Source organism: Schistocerca americana, chromosome 1, assembly GCF_021461395.2.
Source record: "Schistocerca americana isolate TAMUIC-IGC-003095 chromosome 1, iqSchAmer2.1, whole genome shotgun sequence".
Classification (NCBI taxonomy): domain Eukaryota; kingdom Metazoa; phylum Arthropoda; class Insecta; order Orthoptera; family Acrididae; genus Schistocerca; species Schistocerca americana.
Window position 1 is genome coordinate 410,505,566 of NC_060119.1, and position 17,536 is coordinate 410,523,101.

General features: G+C 41.0%; 1 protein-coding gene across 1 annotated transcript in view; it reads right to left on the reverse strand.

The window, feature by feature from the left end:
• LOC124554857 (fap1 adhesin) overlaps positions 1–17,536 on the reverse strand; it is a 279,948-nt gene that overhangs the window by 77,363 nt on the left and 185,049 nt on the right. The window contains exon 4 of the mRNA XM_047128558.1: positions 9,489–9,580. Coding sequence (XP_046984514.1) covers positions 9,489–9,570 — 82 coding nt within the window. The 5' untranslated portion in view covers positions 9,571–9,580. The remainder of the gene's footprint in view (positions 1–9,488; positions 9,581–17,536) is intronic.

A 17,536-nucleotide genomic window follows, 5' to 3' on the forward strand; every position in this document is an offset into this window, starting at 1 on the left:
GGCGGCTGGACCTGCCCCGCAAGGGGCCTCCCGGTCACTGACGCCAAAAGCTCATTTCCATTTCCGTAGCTTTGAAATCACGCGGTTTTCTTATGAGTGACCGAGGAAAACACTCCAGACACACTGCGCTCAGAATCGACACGAAAAGGTCTCAGGGGATCGCATGGAATCAATGAAACCACCGTTTCCCTGATGCATTGATTCCCACACATTTCACAGCCGAAAACGACGGTTCGCGGTGCGATGAGCAGCAGGAAGGCGTAGCTGACAAGCTTTGACACTGCTGACACTTTATAACGCTTCAAACCTTCCCTAAGGAAACTGTGGGACTATATCTCATTGTGATCACACCCCTTCGAAGTGCAGCGCGACCGCAATTTTTGGTCTCGTGCCAGTTTGGGAGGTTTGAAAGAGCATAATCACTATTTGCTGCTTCGGATCACGTTCAGATTTCGTCGAATGATTCTGAACGGCCTCTAGTGCTTCCAACCTGTACACGAGAGCAAAAACTGTGGTTGTCAGAAACTGGTGAGTTATCAAAAAATTTACGTAAAGGATATTCCTTAAACAGTGAATGGATGCATCGTGTATAGTGCTATACCAACAGCCTTTATGAACTGTAGGCAAGCAGCTATTTACAAGGAGTCTTCCAAATGCCGGTGTTTCTAAAAGACAGCATTTCTTGCTCGTCCTTAGGGAAGCTAACTGAAAATTACGGTAAATAAACAAATTCGTTTCTTCACCTATGACTAGAGGTCCGCGCGGATGCGGATATCAGCGGATATATCCGCGGATATCCGCGGTATTTGTTACTTGGCGGATAAAATCGCGACCGGCGCGGATATCCGCGGGTCATCTGCGGATAATGAGCAAAGCATCTGCCCAGTACGTATGTTGCAATGTTAGTTGAAAACTTCAAGTCTGTTGACATTCTTGGAATCTTGCTGGGCCCGGGTGGAGCGGATGTCTGTTGTCCTCAGCCCCTGGCTACGACCGACGTAGCTGTACCCAGAAGGCCTGCGCCTAATCCGTTTCCGCGACCGTGACTTCTGTGTGGCCTGTGAAGTGCTCTGTGGGTGGCAAACCCGCCCACTGTCTACCAGACAGGTGCCCGTTGCAATTTTCCGCTGCCTTCAGTTAGCGCTTTGTAGTGACCGAGTGACAACGTGCATCGTAGCAAATATCAGTGAGAGTTCTTTCTTCAAATGAACACCATGTCGATGGATACAATTTCGTGTAAGGTGAAAAAAGGTGATTTTACACTAGTGAAGGAGAACAAATTGAAATCGCCAATTTGGAAAAAATTCGGTACGTATTTGATGGCAACGAATAGATAAAAGATATAGTGGCTTGTTTTGCCTGTAAAAAAGTATATTCCCACACTGGACACAAAAGTGGAACTTCAAATTTGCTAAAACATTCGTGTGAGGCTGGACAAAGTAGCATAATTACTTATTTAAATACCAAGAGAGACGTGAAAGTTCCTGAAGTTCCGCCAAATTTGATGACAGCCGCGACAGAAAAACTTATCAATCTTGTCAGCAAAGACATTTTACCATTCGAAGTTGCGTGGGGATCTGGGTTTCTCGAGACGGCACAGTTTCTTATTGATGTGAGGCTCAATACTGTGCAGTGAGTGCTAAGGAACTGCTAGCTTATCCAACCACCATATCCAGAAATTTGAGGGAAACGGCCGGTCGTCTGCGTGAAACTGTCTCCGCAGAAGTGAAGAATATATTCAGAGATATAGGTGGAGCACTAACTGTCGATTTATGGACTGATTCGTACCGTAAAATAAACTATATGGGAGTGACTGCACATTATGTTAATTATGAAGAAGTGAAACTAGAGGATCGAGTGTTGAGCACCAGAAATTTTGAGAGTGAGATTAAAAAAAAAACAGGAGAAAACATTAAACTTGAATTAAGATACTACGGTAGTTCGATTTATTCAGTGCTGTGAATAACATTGTGTTCGTTACGGATAGAGGTCCAAATATTGTGGCAGCACTTTGCCAATACAAGAGGCTCTCGTGCTCAGCACACGTTCTTAATACTGTGCTGGAGCACACGACTTGAGGAGACGCGAATGATGAGAAGAGACGTGCAGCGACTAATAAATTCCTGTCGAGCTATCACAACTTTCTTTAAAAGATCTGGTCTTCAGAATCGGCGTCAGAAGTCATTGAAAGGAGACATAGACACACGATGGAACAGTACATTGGATATGTTTGAGTCTATTAATTCACAATGGTTTGAAGTTCTGTCAATTTTGTCAAAGAAAAATCAAGATAATTTGATTGATTCTATAGACAAGAGGATGTTGGAAGATATAATAACCTTTCTGTCACCATTTAAAATAGCTTCTTGTGACCCCGAAGCCTCCAAAACCCCTACGCTTTATTCATGTGTGTTGTGGAAGTTAAAACTTCTCTCCTTCCTTGAAAAAAAATGATGACGACAGCCCATTTCTGATAGATTTAAAGAGTACAGCCAAATCTATTTTAATCAGCAAATGGGACAGAACAGTAACCCATAAGCTTGCAACGTTTTTGAATCCAAAATATAAAAACCTAAAATTTCTTAGCAGTGCCGAAAAAGATGAAGTTGTAAAGTAAGCGAAAAATTGTGTTGCGAGAAATTGTGCACAGTTAAAAGATAAGGAGGAAACAACATCTGGAATTCCTGCAAAAAAAAAAAAAAAAAAAAGAAAAAAAAAAAGAAACAGAAGTCTGACGTACTTTTTAATGAATTTGAAGATTCCTCAGAAGATGAATCGACGAGAGATCTTGACTTTGCGTCAGATGAAATTCTCAGATATACGAATGATGAAGTCCAATTTTCGGAAGGCATCGACCTGATAGCTTGGTGGCATGGACGTGAAAACGTCTATCCACGTCTTTCCAAACTCACATACTTCGTGCACTGCATTCCAGAGTCCAGCGCGCCGTCTGAGAGAAGCTTCTCTACTGCGGGACAGATAATGCAGGACCGACGCACGTCTTTGAAGCCACAGACGATTGATGACATCATGTTCCTGCAGCGTAATCTTCCAAATTAAAAAGGTACTTGTACAGCTTCTCTTACTCCACTGTATTTTTTGGGCTTATCTGAATTAGTTACAATTTTTTTCATCTGATTGTTTCTTTTACAGAATTTGAATCAGAAGCAAGCAGAAGATGAAAATATTTAATCTGAAGCCTGTGAGTTTTTATTGTAATATTTATAGTAAAGAATATTGTTAGTATTTTTACTATTCCCAACAAGAACATTTACGTAGCATTAGGTAAAAGAAGGAAATATTTAACAAGCAATTTGCTTTGTTGTAATTTTCGTATTAAAGAGCTCAATTTTAAGTTTTTACTCTTCGCAACAAGAGCATTCAACAGCTAACACGTCAATATTATTAAACTAGGTAATGATGATCTCATAAGTGCCTACCTAAATTTTAGCGTGCACTACAGTAACATTTGCAGCCGCCGAGCATTGTCGCTCTTTATGAACAGTGAAACAGCCCGGCCGGAGCGCTGGCACGGCGGGCCTTTTAATTAATTACAAGTGGGACTTAAAACTACGGCTCACGACAACCAACAAGCTGTGACTGCGATAGCCCGTGAAAGATTATTCTGATCACATTGAAAACTTGCAAAATATTAAAATCATCCAAAATAATAATGTGTCTTTTAATTTACCAGCCAATTAGTGAAGATAAGAGCTGAAATTCGTAACAAAATTGAACATTTTAACTGTAACTCGGTATTGCTTAACAGGGAACAGTGCCTAACATTTGAAGTTATGGGACAGTGGGTTTTATACAGAGATCTTGAAATCGTTTGCAGTTCCATTAAACTCTGAAAAAAAATTATTTTTTAACATTGAAAGTATTAACTGAGAAATATACTACAAATTTTGTCTTAGTAATTTAGACCAATGTTGACGATGTTTTAAAGTGTGAAAAACTTTGTTTAGTTGAGAACGAAACAGACATTTCATTTATCGCTAGGTCTTAATTCGATAAATCAGCCAAAAGATGAGGTTTGAGATCTGAATCGTATTTTTAGATAAAGCTAAATGGACTCCTAATTTCTATAACCACTGATTTTGTTGTCACTCTTCGGAAGACGAGTTATTTCTTCCAGACAACGTCAATTATTGCTGGCAGTTTAACTTTTTCACAGGTGCGCCAGCGTTTTGCAGTGTAGGCCTAATACTGTAAATATTTTCACCTGGAAATGACAAGGACTGAATGTGTAAGCTATAATATAATCATCAGCTGACACGAATCGCTTCAAAATTTGACACATCCAAGCAGTGAGTACAAAAAAAAAAAAAAAAAAAACTGTCGGTAAATGATGCAATGTGATAGTAACAGTTTAAAACCATTGTCATTTTCAGCTGCCTTGGCACAAGAGCAGCGAAATATAATTGTTTCTATACACGTATTTTCATCATTTAATACTATTACACTGAATTTTATTTTTTTAAGTAGCGTTTCCAATCTCACGAGATCCGAGCCGCTTCTGTGTGTGCTCCGGAGCGCCAATGCTTTCCTGTTTGGAATGGTCTGCTTTAGAGTAGGTATAGAGCATTTCCTGTGATTTAAGAAGTCAAAAGTAGTTAAGTTGTCGCAGAAATGGCACCCTAACAATAACTATGTCATTACATACCATAATTCTAAGTACCACTGTCTATTACTATTAATTACTCATTCAAAACTTAAATATATGCGGATAAGGAACTTGCGGATGCGGATTAATTGCTGCGGATGCGGTGCGGATGCGGATTGTACTTTTCTTATCCGCGCAGACCTCTACCTATGACCAACAAAATGAAGACTCAGTAAAACTGACAGCGTCATTTTGTGGGAAATGAAAACGAGATATGGAATGCGGATTTGGACACAGAGGAATTTAAACGAGGTAGTATAACTGTCATGTTATGAAAGTGTAGAATAAGCGTAAAATATAGCTTTCATATCGTCAAAATGTTAATCAGACGGAAATAGCAGATAATAATTTTCGTTACAAGTTTCACCTATATTCCTCGGCTCACGTGTATCAAAAGAGAAAAAATATAAAATATACATGAGTGAGACGAGGACACCTGAACGAAGGAATGGCCACTCACTCGGATTTCGAGGAAGAGCAGTCGGCCATAACGAGTTGTAATGCGCTCGTAAAGGAACGACTTGCCGTAAGGCGGCAACGCAGTAGGCAACCCGGCGACCCGGCTGTGTGTTGCGGGCAGCTGGGGAACACAGCGGAAGTCTGCGGCGCCACGGCACAGGACAGGTGAGTCGAGGACCGGCTCAGAGCGGGCTGTCGCCACAAGTCGGGTTCGGGAAAGCTTAGAAGATGCTGTTGCTTGAGTTCCGTGTGACTTCGTGTCGTGTGGAACTGTACAGAACTAAGAGCAGTTATAATCATATTTCGGATACTGTAGTTCTTACTTTTCGAGCTTGTTACGAAAAATTGGAGAGAAATTCCGTTATGTAAGACGTTGTTTGTTTACCTTTCCGTTGAACAGACACAGATAGTGCTACAACGTATATGGCCGAAGCGAAAACAAACAAATGGTATCTTGTAGGAGGTAGAACTTTTAAGAGAGGGAAAAGTCTGAAACATCCCCTGCGACAAAGGACTGCTGCTTTGACAAAATCTGTCAATACAGCGTGACGGATATTGTTGGTAATCTTCGTGGTCAGTTTGATGCAAGACAACAACAAAAAATGTTTTCATATAACTTTACGTAATTTGCAAGAGCGATAAAGTGGTGATAGGATACTGGTGCATATCGAGTATCCATGTATGAACCTGTTTGATTATATCGATATATGTGTTCAAAAATGGTTCAAATGGCTCTGAGCACTATGCGACTTAACTTCTGAGGTCATCAGTCGCCTAGAACTTAGAACTAATTAAACCTAACTAACCTAAGGACAGCACACATATCCATGCCCAAGGCAGGATTCGAATCTGCGACCGTAGCGGTCACGCGGTTTCAGTCTGATGCGCCTAGAACCGCACGGCCACACCGGCCGGCAATATAGATGTAAACTGCCTTATAACCTATAAGCAAAAAGCGGCTTCTTAACACTAGAATTTGTTCTCACACAGAGTAACTACGACTGGCATACGTACTGAAGGAAACTTTTACTTTGAGTAACGAAATCTTGTAATGAATCGGGAGCGATTCGTTTGTGACATAATATATTTTAGAGTTCTCCTTTCATTTGACCATAATTTATCTCTGTAACACCGGTTATCGCATCATAGTCCTTACTTTATATCCATTTAACCATTCTCCTTCATACCGTGTTTTTATATTAGGTAGAGACAGAAATCGCAAGATTTGGTGGCATTCAATTGGCTTTTATGATTATTGGAAATTCCCATTTACGATTTTTTTTATTTCTCCTTGTGGAACCTCATCAAGAGTTGGATCTGTGCAAGTCGGTCGGAGATACTAGATAGCCTCAGCTGAGAGTGATCAGCACTCAAAAGGGGCTTGTAATGCTCAATAAACTAATACTTTAAAATAATGTGGTAGAAACGATATCGTTCTTTATATGTCTTAGCTACATTTCTTCTAATTTCCTATGCTGCTATGTCTGAGGCGTGGGTGAGGAGGGATTCTACACTCCATACAAAAACCTACCAGAACTATGGTTTGACTGGCCAGAATTATATCTCATCCAACAGGTACTCACAGCAAGTAGTAAGACAGTCTTCCTTCGTATCCAGATTTGCTTACTGACCCCCATTTTTACGGAGTCAAATGTTGTTATCCGTCTCTCCCAGCACTGCTGATAGTGATAGGGAGAAAAGCACTGCAAGCGCCCGCCCGACCCTATCCTCCTGCTGTTCTGTCTGCGAGAGATAGATAGAGAGTAGATAGAGAATAAACTACACACAGCTTGACGATAGTTGTCGGGAATGACCGATGCTGCCTCGCTTGCTGACACAGTCACTTGCACAGGTTCCATAACCATGTGGAACGCAAGCGGAGGCGCACAGATCGCGAAGTTGCAGTGTGCGCAGATAGCGTTGTAACGTGGCCAACTGACATGTTTCCTTACCACGAGGAAGGGGCCACGTGCATGCCGGGTCGCAGTCGACGAGTGCTCACCCGCGTGAAAGCAAGTACGACCGTTCGGAGATGAGGGCGAGTCATGGAAACGAATCGCCCTTACCCTGGTTGGCCATGCGGATGCAGTGCTCCAGTAGCGAAGGGCAGCACGCGGCCTGCCAGAGCCTCACGTCCGCGGTGGCCGATTAGCCGCGCCTGTTTTGCCACCAGAGCAGACGCTGCCGGCCGCATCGTTCGGCGAAGAATCTAGCCACTGCTCCAGAGATGAGCTGCGTGCCTCATCTACTCTAGTATTGCTTTCTCATCCTGCGGGTGTTCAGCAGCATTCAGCCGCTACCACAAAGGAAATTGTAGCCACTTAGCACTTTGCTTCTATTGATATCGTATTCAGTTTTGCTGCAAAGAGAAGGATTCGACGGTTGGAGAAAACTGAGACACATCACAAAAATTGTAACCACTTGTGTCATCTTCTTTTTCCTCAACAAAGAAAAACAAGAAGTAAGTCTTGTATTACAATCCTTTTTTTATTACCCACCTACTTCAGGCTTTCGCTATTATCAGAAGATCCGCGAGTATCGTACAAGAGCCTAAATTTAACTTGTATCTCTTTGAATAATGTAATAAGAATATATTGTAAAGAAATTTATTTGGTTTAATGTCTGTACAACAAACGGAAGCTGCTACCGTATTCCTTGCTGCCTTTCGTTAATTGCTGAAACAAGAAATGGATAAAGCAAGAGGTTTGAGTTTGACGTATGATAAAAGTCGGGGTTGTCAGGGACTAAGCATTAGTTTAGTTGGAAAAGAATGGGAAACAAATCGATTGTGGATTTACAGAAAGGGACTCTCGAATTTACGTAAAATATTTGCTAAAATTTACTTCAATCGATAGTCAATTATAACTTTAGAACTCATCTGAAAGTGATGCGTGTACGTCAAAAGCAATTTCTTAAGCGGAAAATCTCTAAATTTGTGTTACCTATACATCTACGTACCAATAAATACATCAATAAGCTACCGCATATATCAGCTACCATACTCATATGAAACAGGACATAGCTCAGATCTTCAGCATATTTGCCGATGTCCACTTTTGTTAAATTTAAAGGTTTGTGCACATGGAGAGCTACATTTGACATTTGTATTGTTGAATGTACACGCATCACTTGAAAACGGCCTCTAATACTGAAACTCAGTACACATTAAGACTCGATTAATTTTAATTGTTGACTAAAAGGCCACGGTCCTGTCAGAACCACGTTATATAAGTTGTACCAAGTTCATACCGACTGTGAAAGATAACGAAAGAACATTGAAAAGTTAAATGATTTGCAGAACTAGGAAAATCTAAATCAGCGTAGCTGTGCAGTGATTTGAACTCTTCTCTCTCGAATTCGAGGCGTGTATATTACGTCACATCGCCGCCTATGGCCACGGAATGATACAGTAATGGTAAGTATAAAGCAAAGGCGAAACACTGCAATATACTTTCTGACAAAGGAGAAAGACGGGATGTAAACATTGCAGCCTTAAAGCCCATAATCCTCCCTCTGTTCTGCAAATTCCACTATGATACACAGCCGCTGTGATAATGAGATTGCTTTCTACGTTCAAGCGTCATTTAACGCAAAGCATTTCCTTACCTCAACACTAAAAGTAAAATATATTTTTAGATTGACCCTTTTATATGAGTTTGAGATCAGATATTTCACGAAATAAAATTGTTGCAGTTGTACCTATTAAGGGGCCACTAGTAGTCGTTTAGGTACTTCACTTAATCGTCTGTGCAGTGGCAGAAACGTACAGCAGAAGTTTGCCTTGTACATAGATCGTAGCGCCGGTGTCCACACCGACTCTAAAATTTATGTTGTATAAAGGTAGCAGTACAAGAAGTGAAATACTTTCTGTGGAACTCCGTTGTACATCTCCTGGTCAACTAGTGGAAGGTTTAAATTTCTTGAAGGTGTAGTGGACAACGTTCATAGCAGAGAACGGAACGTCAGATGTAAATACCACACCTTCTTAATCACGACAGCCAGGGAGGTGGCGCAGTAGTTAGCACATTGTGTTCTGGTTCTGGAGGATGACGGTTCAAACCCCGTCCGCCTATTCAGATTTTTTGTTTTCCGCTAGTTTCCTAAATTGGCAAAGTTAAATGCCGAGAGAGTTCATTTGAAAGTATGTGCTCTATCTCTAACGAATTCGTTGTCGACGGGATGTTAAGCCATAATCTTCCCCGCAGGTTGAGAATCGCTGCTGTGGATCATACAGCACTGCACCAGCGCGGTCGTGGATGACTGTGTGCTCGAATGTAAACCAATAAAACGCGGCAGTAGAAGCGTTCAGTGTGTTATATGTGGTATGTGTGGGAAGGTGAGAGAGGCATACAGAAGTACTCACCGGCAGAGACGGGAAGGCACGTCGCAAGGAGCAGCAGCAGCGTGGCGGCCGCTGCTGTCGACCACAGTGGCGGATCAGACATGGCCGACCTGCTGCACACCAAAACAAGAGCATTAATGCACCGCTCCAAGGACATACACAAACGTAAAAGTAGTACCTTCACTACCAAATCAAACTCTGTGTCTTCTATACACTCGTTTTGTCAACGGTTAGATTCTATTAGAACAGAACAGTAACAATCGTACAATATCTGATTGAAACTCCATCTACTGCATGGACAAATTAGCTACGTTATCAAGCTTGAGTGTCCTCCTAGTAACTTTGATCGTTAGGAAGATATGGACAGCAGTACATCTATCTTTTAAATAGCACCCTGTATTTAAATTTATCACTGTCAACCTCTTCTATCTGCATGTCTTCATGTATTATATACACACTGGAAGGAAATACGTTGCAGGCTCTGAAGTGCATATAATGGTTGTTTTCAAAGTTTAACGCAGGTATCTGGAATAACGCAACTCGTCCAGGCGCTGGAGTTGACAGTAAACGGATGGAATCACAACGGAAATGCACACAGGTCAAAAAAAAAAAAAAATGGCTCTGAGCACTATGGGACTTAACAGCTGTGGTCATCAGTCCCCTAGAATTTAGAACTACTTAAACCTAACTAACCTAAGGACATCACACTCATCCATGCCCGAGGCAGGGACACACAGGTCATTCAGTCAACACTATTCAGTTCTTTACCAGCAAAGAAAACATAGAAATTCTACTCATCTAAGAAGAATGTAAGTTAGTAAAGTAATAATGACCGGTGTGAATTTGCGTTCTGTTTCAATCTTTTTATTGTCAGTTCTAGAAAGTGGACAATTTACATTACCCCTAATATCTGCATTGTGTGGTACTATAAGAGAGCCGAATTAAACTTTATTTATAATAACGTAATGTTTACGTGACGCTGTGATATGTTTATGAATAGGTCTTGAGGAGAGGAAGTGGATTACATAATAAAAAGTATAGAGTGATTTTCAAAAAAGACGTTCTGCTTAGACCTGCGAGAAAAGTTAAAGAAAGCTAAAGAGCTAGTATCAAGTATCCATCGCTCTCAGCCTTAGTGTGGCACAGAAAGTAGTGAGACATATAGTCATTAACATTATTTGACCACTCAACCAGTGTTATGAACAGTGTAATAGATAACTGCGTCAACTTCAAACAGAAACTGAAATCGTATCTGACAGACAATTATTTTTACTGTATGAAACAGTATCTGAATGTCAGTGTGTGTGTGTGTGTGTGTGTGTGTGTGTGTGTGAGAGAGAGAGAGAGAGAGAGAGAGAGAGAGAGAGAGAGAGAGAGAGTGGGCGGGGGTGGGGGTTGGAGAGAGCGCAACAGAAGATAGTTAAGTACAAATCACTGTAAAATTACGTAACAAAATTAAAGGTAGCCTAAGATTAATGTAAGCAGACAACATTGTAAATGGTGAGCATGTTGCCAAATTTTTTCACAGTGACAGTGTCTTATAATTTTAAACTGACTGGTTCCGCATCATGGCGGGAGGTTGCAGTGGCAATGTTTGGGAAATGTATATAACTAACTACTTGATTATAGAAGAGGTCAGATGTCACCCCACCAACATTTATGAAGACATTCTAATTTTGGTTTCACGGTAGGCAAATTGTCAGAAAGGAAACTAGTGCCACTAGAAAAGGTCGATTTAATCCTCTGGTGCCAACCAAATGCTTTCAAATTAATACGTTTTGTATGTGCCCAGTTGATACATCAATCTAAAATTATTCACGAGATATTCAGTTCAATGATTTTCACTAACAATGGCAACAGAAATCAATGTTTTCCTCAGCGACTGTGTCGCCTTATACTGTATTCACAGCTGTAACAGAGTGCTACATGATGGAGTGATGAAGTCAGCACACACCAGGCTAATAAGATTGTTCTATCGATTGGACACATAAAATTACAATTTAACAAGAATTGAAAGAGAAATTGAACAAGCTGTATCAGAGTGCTGCATGATGGAATGATGAAGTCAACGCACACCAAGCTAATAAGATTGTTCTATCGATTGGACACATAAAATTACAATTTAACAAGAATTGAGAGAGAAAATTATTTTTTTCCCGACACTTTATATGCCGTGGAACACCACTGAGCAGTTTTCTTTTTTTGGGCTGACTATCAAGAAATCACCAGAAAAACATTGGTAACGTCTCAAACACTGCGGACCACACTTTGTTTCACTGTTATGTTGTCTTTTTTCTTACTTATTTACGCTTATTAATTAACTTTAGTTGACTACATTTTTAATTTAATTTACTTTGCTGCCAATTATTATGTAACGCAAATATTCCTATAGTGGCAAGCAAAAGGTTTACTTTTCTTCTACTGTTAAGTTTGATAGATTGTAAACTTACAGATTTCAAGTTACTGTATTTCTTGTGATATCGTTGCTATTACTCATCAGCGAACTGTTGGTATTTACGATTATCTTGTGAACGTGTGCGAACATACCAACGCTGGAACAGTAATGTTCGTTCTTGGTTCATGGTACATTCAATGTTAGTTGTTCTGCCTTAATCTTTCTCTCCAGTAACGCGACTACAACCAAAATTATGATACTTTTGGCTCGCCACCTTCGCTTTCATTGTCTTGTAGAAATGAGTTTACAGTGAAGCAGGGAACCTGAGATTTTTTCGAAGGAAGAACTGCGCCACACTGAATTAGAGCAAAGCTCGTTTTTAGCACTGGTCTGTACCTTCCGGTGTCAGGTCTGATTATATACTTCATTAATTATCGCATACAAACAAAATTCTATATGTACTGTAGTGGAGTATCCTAAGTTTCGAATATTCCCGAAACAACAAAAGGCAGGGTGTTAGCATCTCCTGACAATAATAGTTCAGTCAGTAAACACACACACACACACACACACACACACACACACACACAGAATGAGAGGGGGGGGGGGGCGAGAGAGAGAGAGAGAGAGAGAGAGAGATCGGCGAGCAGGGGGAAGGGAGGAAGGGAAGTGAGGAGTAAATGGCTAATGGTTTCCCTTGTATGGAAACTAGGTTGCGTTAACATGAAGCCGGCAACAGATTTTTAACTTTTCACAAAGTAGTAGAGAGCTAGTTCTTTATTTTTCTTAGGAGAGCGCTAATTATAATGAACTATGATCTCTAAATGCTTTCAATTTTTGAAATGTACATTCCAAAAGAATGTCCCCGAACTGCACGTTAAGGGTTTCAGTCACATACGTAAAATACTGCTATAATAATTTCATTCGTTCCTAAACATCATGCAAAAGTTTTGAGAAATAAGAATAGAATGATAATGGGGATATGAGAAAAAAGGGAACATTCTTCTACGGTTACGTAAAACACAGGTGTAAAGAAGAAACAGCAAAGCTTGGTAATTTGATCAGAGCTGAATACTGGTGTCGATACCAGCGGATTACGTGAGACTGTCTTGGTAGTTATTACTCATCAGTCTCACAAAGGTGCTATGTTCCAAGTCTCCTCGATAAGCAGCCAAATCTGAGAATGCAAAAGCGCCGCATTTTTAATGAAGTTCGTGTACATTAGAAGATTCGCCCAAAAGAGAAACTGCAGGCGTTGTTCAAGCTGTGGCGTTGCCGAGCACGCCCTCGTGATAGCGCTTTAGCTGCGTTCCTCGCGGATAAACGCTTGCCCATCCATCAGGCGCCGCCGTCCCCGCTATCTGTCCTCCAGTTCCACGTCGACTGTGCTGGGGCGCGGTGTACCAGTCTGCTGGGGTTAGCAACGCTCCCGCCTGCAAGGGGATTACTTACAACCTAATTATGCCGCGGCCGTCACGCCTGTCTCTTCTGCAGCCAAGATAGATGCGAGCGGGCCAGATAAATAACGAGAGCCGACAAGCAGCAAGTCACTGTGCGCCCTTAACGTCTCTATAGCGAGGCGCACTTCTCTCTCACATTCGCAAGCTGCTTGCGAGCAATGTTTTGGTGAAAGTGTTTACACTGTCGTCTGCAAAGATAATCAACGTCTTACCCGAAGTTTAAGGACCTGAATAGAAAGAAAACAGTCTTAAATGTCGATTGACTGACTGTATTCGATTCCACGTGTATTTACGAAAAGACTTCTGCACTGAACGTATACGTAACTATTTTAGATCAACAAAATTAAAACAAAGGCAATAACTTGTAGTAGAATTCAATCAGGCGATGCTTAGGGAATTAGATCAGGAAATAAGACACTATAAATGGTGTATGGGTTTTGTTCTTTAGGTAGTTAAATGAGTGACAATGGCCAAAGTAAAGATACGTAAAATGCAGATCGGCAACAGAAATCTGTTAACACCGAATTTAATTTCGAATGTAAGGAAGCCTTTTCTAAAGGTATTTGCTGGACTGCGCCCTCATCCGCAAATGAAACGTGGACGGTTAATAGTTCAGAGAAGAAGAGAATAGAACTTTTGAAATGTGCTGCTTAAAGGGAGTGCTGCACACTACGTTAATAGATTGGATAACAGATGTACTGAATCGAAAGGTGTACAAAAGAAATTTATGCCGCAACTTCGTAGATTAAACACACTCTCAAGCAGCAAGAAAAAACCAATTTGTTAATGGAGGGAAGAGTGGAGGATAAAAGTTGTAGGGGACTCCAAGCCTTGGCTCTAGTCATCAGGCTCCAAAGGATCTAGGCTACAGTAGTTGTACAGGCATGAAGAGGCTTGTACGGGATAGGCTAATGTGAAGAACTGTGTATACCCAGTCTTTGGGTTGAAATCTACAGTAACTAACAACAACTGTTTTACGTAATTTACGGATCGCACATACTTAAGAATTTTACATGGTTGAACATAGACCTTATTAATTCATTAATGGACAGATCAAAATGAACTTTTGCAAATAATACTGTCTAGATCACTTTACAATTTTTCTGTTATTTCATGACATGTTTCGGCCACTACCATCTTCGATTCCAAACTCACAGCTTCTGAAACAAGGTTCATTGTCAATGAAGAAAGAAACATATGCCGAAGTGGGGCGTCACTTGACAGCGAATCTTGTTTCAGTGTTTATGAGTTTGGATCTGGATGCAGACACAGGGGAATGAAGGATCAGACACAACCAGGAGCTTGAGGAACTATACCAGCAGCCCAACGTAGTAGGAACTGTCAAAGCCAAACAAATGCAGTGGGCCGGCCATGTGGCCCGGATGACAGATCACAGATGGCCTCGGAAGCTCCTGGATTTCACACCTACAGAAAACAGACCCCCAGGGAGACCGAAGAAGCGTTGGAGGGATGGCTTCCATTAAGATTTAAACCAAGCATCAGCAAATGTGGACGGATGGCGGATAGCGGCAATGGACAGAATACAATGGAGGGGGAAACTTGCAGCAGCGTGCGGTCCACTGGGCTTGATCACGTAGAAGAAGAAGGGTCTGTCTTCTAACCTAACCTAACCTAACCTAAGGAACGAAGTGAGTATTCGCAAAAGTTCATAATTATCGCAGACTCATTCATTCCACTCCCTTTATTAACTGATAAATAACATGGTGTTTGTATGTTTGTTAGATAGATAGATAGAGAGAGAGAGAGAGAGAGAGAGAGAGAGTAGAGAGTAAGAGAAGGGGAGGAGGTTGAGTGTGAGATAGGGTTTATGGAGAAAAACCAACAGAGAACATAGGAACTAATTTGACAGCGTCTTGAAAAGTTAGTGTCCTAACCGTGCATTGAAGTTACCAGCGTGTAAGAATTACTTCCTTCACACCAAGCATTGCTTTTGTATTTTGATTCCTTCTCATAAAATACCTCGAGGTAATTAATTCATTTTACGTAGGCCTTACGACAAGGAAAATTTGGGTTATGATTCATCACATCTGTTTTGAGTGCTCGTTATCTGGATCAGCAAAAATTAATCGCTTAGTGATCCAAATAATTATTCAAGTTATAGTGTGGTAAATAAATTTTGTTGCATATACACGGACTTTTTTTACGGTCGTTAGTTTGAATTTGGACGCTCTGACCCATTTTGTGAGTCTTCTATGCATATAATTTTTTAATTTCGTTTCGTACTAGATTGTTTGGAAACAACTACGATTTCTTTCTTACGCATTCTCAGCGCGTATATCTACGCCATCCTGCTTGACGTTACCCACACATATAACGAGACAGTTCCCCTAGGGCATCAGCCAACAATTGGGCAATTCTGTGCGAGCGACAGTCGCTCTGTGTTGGTTGATGCCCCGCGGCGGGCAGACTGGTTCCCAAGAATGCCGCCAGGGTGGCGCTAATTGTGTTAAACGGCTTGGTGGGCCTCCGTGCAATTAGCGCCCCGTCGCGTGGTCCCTACCTCTGCTCGTATAATGCCACATAATGAAACAATAATTACGAGGACGCGCTTCGTCAGATCGGCCAATTTAGAAGCCGGCCGCTCGTTCGCGCTATTTTTATACGAGCCCTCAGACATAGAACGTGGCGCCGCGAGAGTAGATTATTAATTAACAACTGACTGCTCTTTGGACCGCCGGGAAGCCCGCCTGGCAGAGATATACTGTTAATTGCATCATGCCATAGGGGATCACGTTCACAGCAACCGTTTCAATTAACGGGCCACTGATGTTCTCTGGTGCATTACAGAGCCAATTTGATAGAAACGGTCCTTCAAGAAAATGGCAAAACACGGTGCGTGTTTTACGAAAATAGACTGACCAAACATGGCACTTCTGTTCATAAATATGTATACATTAACAAACTGATGGTCATGTATTGCTTAATACAAAATATATGCACAGAAAGCAACACATACGTATCAAAGCACGCAGTAATAATGAAAAAAAGTATAACGACCCATGAGACTGATGCTATCACATATAGCGTCAAAAAGACGTGGAAACGTATGTAAACAGAGACATAACACTCTTTCTTATCAACTACTGCTCGTATACCAAATTCTTTCCTAGTGGCCTTATTTTTGAAAGAGCTGTTACAACGAGGCACACTGTTCAGAAGAAACTAAAAATATTCTCGATTTATTTTCGAAACATTAGACGTAGTTAGGTTGGAGCACAGTGTTTGATCACAACGTAGGCAACTATTTATTTGCAGCTCTCACAAAATAGATAAGTGTTTCAAAGTTTTACTGATCTTCAAAGTAGTCACCAGCATTGTGTATAAACCCGTTGCCAGCGATGTGGAAGTCATAGGATACTCTTAGGTGGTGAGTACGTTGAAGGTCAGTAAAGCTTTGAAACACATATCCATTTTCTACGAGCTGTAAATAAATAGTTGCCACTATTAAAGTTCCAACCTTCGTATATTGTACCGTAAACGGCGATCGTAAATGATATATGAACATGACTAATTAGTATCATTTTGGAATGTTGTGTTATCCTCGACCAAACAGCTATCAACAATTGCTGAATCAAGCAGTTAAATTACTTTAACGACGACACGTAATACGCATGTGTTTCACCTCCTGCTTTACCCTCTTGGTAGTCTCACCATTTCATGCAATGCGACTGAATCTCTCCAAATGGTGAGTCTCGTAACCGAGGTTGCAAAACCGACTGCTGTTAAGCTGAATCTGAAAGCAATGCTACTGTAACACTATTTTTGATAACCTTCATTTTCTCAAAACTCCTTTTACTTCGTTCCCATAGTCAAGAACGAGCAATCCTGGAATTTTCTTAGGTTATCTTAGAAACTCTGTATTATAGTCAAAGATGATACGGATCAATCCTGAAACAGTCAGTACGGTTTCGATAAGTTATACTGAAGAACAATTTGTGCTGAAACAATTCTGGCTGCAGGCTTACTTGACAGAGATAAAATTAAAGAAATTTTACTGATACGGCCTGATAAGAACGTATTGCGTAGCATTTCTGACAAGGAGATACAAAGACGCAATTGTGCCACATAACCGGAAACGATTTATTCGCACTCGTTGGTGCGTTTATTTAACTGTGTGGTGGCTGGGTTTAAGAGAACGTCTTTGATGCAGGTGCCTGTGGTGGGTTCATATTGATGATAGTACAACGTCTGTA